Consider the following 8,620-nt stretch of genomic DNA (forward strand, 5'->3'; position numbering starts at 1 on the left):
ACAACATTATGTTCGTTAGAATACTGAATAATACCAACATTACATTAAAATGGGTAAATGGTAATAAAAGTACATATTTTAAAATAAAATTATGAAGGTTAAATATACTACAGCTATAATATAATATCAAAAGATTTATTTGATAAAAAATTGATATGATAAATTATAAAATTATAAAATCTTCACCAAAAAAAAATGTTCATGAAAATTTACATCATTAGCGGTGACTGTCAAGTACAATAACACAACTGCACATACGACACACACAATATTCCGATAAAATGTCGTGCATACAATGTCTTCAATACACATTATTATGTTTTTAACTTATTGTATTTATCACGAGGTAAACGTAATAATATTATACAATCGACAATCGTCCAAAACAGTCGTCAGCCGGAATGTTATGCTTTTTTAAAACAGTTCGTATACATTTTGAAATATAACATAATCTGTTCAAATTATTGGGATTTTTGGACCACTAAGAATAGCTTATATATAAATTACTTTATTCCTAATAAGATTATCATATATACTTTGTAATATGATAGGCTGACCGTCCGTCTTCGCCCAGAATCGTTTGTCTTATTTAATGATATTAGGTATATATTACTGAATTCAAATTTGACACCATCCATTACAGTGACCCACTTGTAACCTATTGTACAGCAGATCGACACCCGCTCACCTTTTTTTTTAAATTTTAGTAATAGGTTAAATAATTGTATGAAAAAAATTTGACATTTTGATGTAATTTTGAAAGGTTTTTATTAAGTATTAAATTAAATATTGTGATATACTAGCAATTGGGTTAATTTCTTAGCTTATTAGTAAGTTGTAGGTAGCAATACCGTTGATGTGAGGAATAACTTAGGAATGGTTGATAAATTATAGACTCGTTGAATAGTTAAAGTTGTTTATTGTCGGTACTCTTCAAGTCCAAAATGACAAAACCATTATACTGTCTCTCGCGAATGTGCTCGCATGACGATGGTAAATCACGTCTCAATACAGGCCGTTTCGGCTCTGCTTTTATAAGGTCTTCTTATTCTCATATCTCCCCCCTGTCTACTGACTTATCCGTGGTCCTCACAGGACGTGTGTGTCAATTTATTATCTGTACATTCCCACGCTTAGTCGTTCCAAGAACCGTATCCCATTATCGTATATTACTATATACCTAGGTTATACCTACATTATCATCCGTTAATATTTAGATACAACGCATTAGTTATAAATATATACGTTATAAGTAATTATTATAATACACAATGACATTTTCAAATTCAAAAACTAAATTAATCTACTGTGCTATAATACTAATGCCCAATAGCAAAACCAATCACTTTAATCACTATGAATTACAATTTCACAAAATATAATGGTAATAAATAATAATTAAAGGCGGACAGACCACCAATTTCGCTTAGAATCGTTTTTCGTACAAACGGTGATTTTATACAATTAATTCAAATGTAGGCACAAGTCCATTGAAATTTACAGTATAACTTCTTCACCTTATGTACAGCAGAACGTACCCACTTCCTTACTATTTAATAATATATCATCGATTTATAATTATTTATTTTGTCATTAAAATCACTTTTACATCATTAAATTCTTACGAAAATATAATACTGTTTAAATATTTTTGTAGATCGGAAAAAACAGTAGTGCATGTGTCGATGTTACAATGTTGCCGGTAGAGCGTATACCTACAACAATATAGCCAGCGCATTGTTTTTAATTTTACTAGTTTACGAAAAAAATATCCTGAATAAAAAGTTTGAATTCGAGACTATTGAGTTCAATTTTACAACATTAAATTTGCATATTTGATATTTTTTTGGTCTTTTTACATCATTTTTTAAGTACTTTCTTCGATATTTTTAATAATTTTCGTCTATTAAAAGTCGTTACACAAACATTGTTTCATATTTTTTTTGAAGGCCGGTTTTATATTGTGAATACATTGTTTTAAATGTAAAAGTAAAATATTAAAAATATTATAAATTTTTGTCGTTTTTGATACTAATACCTATTTCAAAATAAAAAATATTTACGAAACAAGAATTATTTTTAAGTAATTATTCTATTCAATTGGGTACAATTTAAAATAGTTTTATTAGGTTATATTTTAACAACTTTATGTTACACATTTAATAATATGGCCTGTACTACAATAGTGGATTACACTATGATTACGCTTAACCCACTGATTTTACTGTCCAAATTCCGCGGTTTAATCTGGGATCAACTATTGCTCATCTAATATTAAAAATAATACATTTTTATGTATTTTAGATTTTTTATCTGTAAATAGTATCTATTATTATAATATTAGGTAGTGCAAAATTTAATTAGGTTTATCTATTATACATTTTAATGAATACTGAAATCTAAGATTTTAAAACTTTACGGCGGATAACACGCAAAATGGCAATACGGCATTACAAACGGCCTTCTCGTCTCTCGATAGCAGCAGTCTGTTGATCGTCTTTTTAGCACTACCTGGCGGAAGGTCCGCTAACCAAAGTACCGTCTGAGTAGGACTCACTTTTAAACTAGAGTGGCTACACCGTTTTACCAACATCGTGCTCTAACGGTTTGATTATGATAACGCGGATTATGTTTATCATGGACTAGGATATTATACAGGGCTGAACACGAGAAGAATATTGTGTTTTGTGGTTAGGAAATCTAGTACAACAGGCGGAGTTCGGGGTGATATTTTCCTCTTAGTATAACTAGCGCCGTCCTGGTAATAAGAATATACATCGCCTCATCGGTCAGCTTATTTTTTTGTTTTCGTATTGTCGTGTCATTTTTTTAAAAGGTAAGATTTTATTGTATAATATATATGCCTATTCTGATATTTATTACTCATATAAAACTTCGCGTTTAGGAATTTTTATTAAATGTTTAACTTAAAATTGATAGATTGGACATGTGAGACGGGGCACAATGAGACAGATTTTCTTTTTGTCTTATACTCTTTAAAAGCCGTTTTTAATGGCCGGTTAAGTATCGGTCAAGTCCAAGCGGCAGAATTCATCGGTAACTAAAGAAATCCTGTCGGTTATTGTTATCAGAGATTTTAAAAACGGCTTTTATGTATCCCATTTAATGTGTTCAATTTTATTAAAACAGGGAATAATTATTAGTACTTAATTAGTGTTCTTTTAAGGCTAGTAATGGTTAAGAACCGAGTAAGAAAAAACAAAAATGGTTGTTTTAGTGTTTTTAAAACAAAATAAATTGAATGAGATATGTCTCATAAAAAAATTAGTGTCTCAATGTGCCTCTCAAATCCCTTCTCCCTTACACATTCTTAAACAAACAAACTGTATCGCTTATTTTTCAGGCACTTAACCTCTCATTACTAGCTTGTGTGAATAAACATCAATTGGACTATACAAATTAATTTTCATATAATTACTGATTTTCAGTTCACTACTATAAAGGTAAGAAAATATGAATAAGTTTGTACCTAAATAAGATTCAAATTCGACAGTATTTCACTAAAAAATATACTGTACTAGCAATCTGAAAACAATATGTTGGTAACGGTGTACAAAAATTATTCTATAATATTTTAGAATCTTTCCATTTTTCATTAAATATTATGATCTAATTTATTTTGTATTTTTTTGAAGATATTATTGTAATTATAAATGTGCTTTTAGTTTTTTACTATATGGCTTGAAATTTAAATTCAATTTTTTGATTCTAATTTCAAGTTTACTTATCGATAATAGTTTCTCTCATTTAAATTTAAAATAATGTATTTTTTTATTATTTTTTCATATAGTATTATTAACCATTTACAACAATAATTATAATTTATTTTGAAATGACTTTTATAGTTTTAAGACATTCAAATCCTGGGATTAATATACAATTTACAATGCAAAATACAAGGCAAATAACAGCATTCAGGAGATGCAAACCAGTCAAATCATATAAAAAATCATCTTTTGTTGATATTTATGAAGTATTGCAATCTCTACAAAAGTAAGTAGTAAGTGATTTAAACTGATCGATAAATATTAAAAACAAATTTTTGTCTTTAGTGATGAAGTTTTTTGTGATGTTAAACTTGTAACAGAGGATGATAACAATATAATATTTGCACATAAAGTAGTATTAGCATCGACTAGTCCTTACTTCCATGCTATGTTTACAAAATTTGCAGAACGGAATCTAGATCTTGTTGTCATAAGAGACATAGACTCAACCGCTTTACTGATCTTAATAGACTTAATTTATTCAGGGAAAATTATGATCACTGAAGACAACGTTCAAGTAATAATAGATAAAGTTTGATTTAACTATAGAAAACTAAATTATTTAAATTGTATATTGTTTATTTTTTAAGATTTTGTTTTCAACTTCAAATTTCTTGCAGTTAGAAGAAGTAACAGAGGCGTGTTGTGAGTTTTTACTGACTCAACTCTGCCCTGCAAATTGTATCGATATATACGCAATAGCTGATTTACATAGCTGTACGGAATTGTTGACAAGTTCAGAACGATATATTCAAAAATACTTTTCGTACGAAATATTATTTATTATTATGATAATAATTATTAAATTATAATACATTTTATTTATTATTGTTATATTTTGATCCTCAGAGAAGTTGTTGCTGGTGATGATTTTCTGTCCTTATCATCGGCCCAACTAATGAAGATGATCTCCAGTGATAAACTTAAAATTTCATGTGAAGAAAAAGTAGGCAAACTAAAATTGATTATTGTTATATATTAGGATTGGCAAAGGAAATATTCAATAGCCTTCTAATATGTAATATGAAGTCTAATTAATTAATTTATTGTTTTAGGTATTTGAAAGTGTTATTCGTTGGGTAAAACATGAACTGGATTCAAGAAAATGTGTTTTACCCCAATTGATGGAATATGTACGTTTACCATTAACATCGAAGAATTACATATTAGATAAAGTAGTTGAGGAACCCCTTATTAAAAATTGTATTAAATGTAAGTTTTTCTTTAAATATACTTTTACTATGAATTAATTTATATTTTATAATATATTTATTTATATTGATAATTTATTAATGTAAATTGTTTATAAATGAAGCTTTAAATTTTCAAATACTCAAGGCAGAAGAGTATTGCAGTACTCCGCAAAACATCAGGCACAAACCTAGATATGGAGATAAAGTATAATTTTGTTATCATTTATTTCTCTTTCCAATATATTTAACATTTTAATATTATAAAAGGTTATATTAGTTGTTGGTGGAAAGGAAACTGACATAAGTAAGAATATAGAATTGTATGACCCAAAAACGGACCGATGGCAGTATGCACCAGAAATAATTATAAGCCGTGAAGAAGCTGATCTAGCCGTAGTGAAAGATTTAGCGTTTGCTGTGGGTGGTTATGATAAAGATAATTTTGATTCTCTTGGGACTGTTACTGTGCTAGATGTTTCTTCAGAATCACCTTGTTGGAAACCAACGGTTGACATGATAGTTAAAAGAGTATATCCAGTAGTTCGTGTAATAAACGATTATCTATATGCCGTAAGTAATGTTGTAATATATTTAATACTTCTTTCTTTCTGTTATGAAGTAGTTAATAATAAATTATATATCACATTTTAGGTTGGTGGATATAATGATGATGATGGACATTTAAATAGTGCAGAAATGTTTGACTATAATACTCAAGAATGGCGTATGATATCTGGTTTGCCTTTTATAAGATGTGATTTTGGGGCTGGAGTCCTAAATAATCTTTTATATGTGGTAAACTATTATTTTTTTTTATGATATTAAATATGTATTATATTTGTTATAATAATAATAGTAGGTGGAGTAAATTAAATTCTCATGAGAAAGAATAACAAAATAAAATATTTCGGTTTGTGATTCTTTATGAACTTCTGGATGATTGCTAAGCAACTCTGTGCATTTCTGGATGATGCATCTGATATGTTTTTAATGTAATACTATTAAATTCTGGAGGGTTCCCTTGATATATTTTTACTGCATCATGATTTCCCTGGAGATTGGTTGCCTTGTACACTTTTATTTGCTTGCTTCGGGTTCTATATGCATATCTAGACAGTGGGATTGACCATTTCACGAATGTACATAATCCTTATCAGTGTAGACATTGTCACCATTTGAATTGTAAGCCATAGGTTGCAATAAAGTTATTCCAATTATCAGAAACAATTTTACTTCAGATTTCCTGGATTCATTCTTAAGTGTTAAACCAATAAAATATGATTGAATGTAACACGCATGCACCATCACTGATAATTGGTATATCTATATGAGATGACAAAAAACTCTTAAATCGATGATTTTTTTTACAAAATATCTGAACAATTACATTGAATAGGCACATTTTTAAATAATTAGCCAAGAAAACGAATAAGAAACGCTATAATTCAATCCAAATGAAAGAAAATTGTTATAATAATGTACCAACTATAATCAATAAAGATATAAAAAAATAATAATGGTTATCATGGAAATAATAATAAAGACAATATACGAACAATAATAAAGTGCATTGTATATACATACATAGGTGTACAACTAAAATGTTGTTCTTTGCTGATTTTAACCCCTAAAAATCAAAATTTTGCAAAATCTATTCTTAGTGTGCGGTGAAATTATAATATTAATCAACCCTATAGCTCAAATAGGTTTGGCGTTGTTATGAATAAGTCACTTAGGATAGTCTCGTTTATATACACAGATTATCATACTATATCAAGATTGATTTTTAATTTATAATAATTTTGAACTTTTGTCATATTTCATTTGATATGCTAATTTATAATACATGTTTGTAATCAAAAATAATAATATTGTATTTATTAATTAATTTTATTTTATAGGTAGGAGGATGTAGTAAATCCTCACCACATTTAAACACTGTTGAATGTTATCATCCCAGCCTTGATAGATGGAAACCAGTTGCAAAAATGTCTGTTTGTCGCAGTGGTGTCGGAGTAGGAGTTTTAGACGGTGTACTGTATGCTGTAGGTGACCATGATGGATTTAACCACCTTAGTAGTGTTGGAACATACAGACCAAGTACAGGAGTTTGGACTTCTATAACAGATATGCATTTGCCTCGAAGATATGCTGGTATATCTTGTTGTTTAATGATTCTAAATTATTGTAACAAAATGTTTGTCAATATATCAATTAATTTAACTTAAATTTTCAATATAGGAGTAGTTGCATTAGACGGTTTGCTGTATGACATTGGTGGATGTAAGGACTATTCTATTTTGTGTTCTACTGAATGTTACAATCCACAAACCAATTCTTGGACCATAGTCACAGCGTCAATGAATGATGAACGGATTCCAGCAGGAGTAGTAGCCATTAATAGGCCAAGCTATTTTACAACATGTTAGCAATCATGATTTTTTTTTTGATACAATTTATTAATGTTTTATTATATTGTATTATAGTATCTTAATTGATTTTCCATTAATTTTTGAGTTTTGAATGTTTCATTAAAAGGTGTTCATATTATAATAGTCATTATAACGAAAATTGGCAATTAATGATTTATAACTAGTTAAAAATATATAGTATGTTTAATTTCTATTTTACTTTTCCATTGCTAAAAATTGAACATTTAAATTAAGGTTCATCATAATTCATGAGTAGTTAATAATATAACCAACAATTATAAATAAACAAATATATACCTAAACACAATTTTCTTCATAGACATTCCTAATCTGAATTAGGATGAAATTAGAGAGGTATTTATTATAAATTTAAACTGGAATAATCCCAATAACAGTTTTTATAGTTATTAGTATAGTAGAACCTAAATCTATTTATGTAGACTTAATGACAGTACAAATAATCTCAAAACAATAAAACAATAATAATAATAATAATAATAATAATAAATTATGTAAAGACTAAAACTATGCATAATGGGTAATATAATTACAAAAACCATCAAAAGTATGAAAATTAAATAATTCAACCATGACGTCATTAACTAATTTCATTAATCTAATTATAGGCAAAACAAGTGCATAATTTGTCCTTTGAAATAGAATGTAAAACAATTTTATGGAACTAGTTTGACATTGAGGAATATTTAAAATTTAAGTAACTGAGTAAATCAGGATAGTCTATGAGACCATTTACTTTTTTATATAGAAAATTCAAATCAATAATTTTCTCCTTTCAGCTTGCTTGTCATATTTAATTTGATTAATTTAAATTCATATGTTTTTGATCCTCAAACTGTAAGCACTTAGTATTCAAAATGTACCAAATGTGTTTTGTAATGCCCCTAGCATACTGAAAAATACATGTTGTGTAAAGTATTTGTTGTCCAGAAAGGAACATTCTAAGGGAGGTGCTATTTCACCTTAGAACCACCCTCTGGATACAACCCCTAGTAGGTACAAGACATTTTGACTGAATGTTTATATAATCGTTTTCTATACACCATAAAATTTTCCAGATATTTTGATTTATTTTGAGTTGTTTACGGACATTTTCAATTTCCGTTTTTTTTTAGTTTTTTTTCTATAAATATCAATACAATACAATTTTATTTGTTGGTTAAAAAGCTTAAAAACTTAATAGAAGGCT

At 27.9% G+C, this 8,620-nt stretch overlaps 1 protein-coding gene across 1 annotated transcript in view; it reads left to right on the top strand.

The window, feature by feature from the left end:
• Positions 1–1,164: 1,164 nt before the first annotated feature.
• LOC100302371 (uncharacterized) overlaps positions 1,165–8,620 on the top strand; it is a gene marked incomplete at its 5' end in the record, with an annotated part of 33,091 nt that continues 25,635 nt past the window's right edge. Inside the window, 1 exon segment of the mRNA NM_001162876.1 lies at positions 1,165–1,196. Coding sequence (NP_001156348.1) covers positions 1,165–1,196 — 32 coding nt within the window.

This window comes from Acyrthosiphon pisum, chromosome X (assembly GCF_005508785.2).
Source record: "Acyrthosiphon pisum isolate AL4f chromosome X, pea_aphid_22Mar2018_4r6ur, whole genome shotgun sequence".
Lineage (NCBI taxonomy): Eukaryota > Metazoa > Arthropoda > Insecta > Hemiptera > Aphididae > Acyrthosiphon > Acyrthosiphon pisum.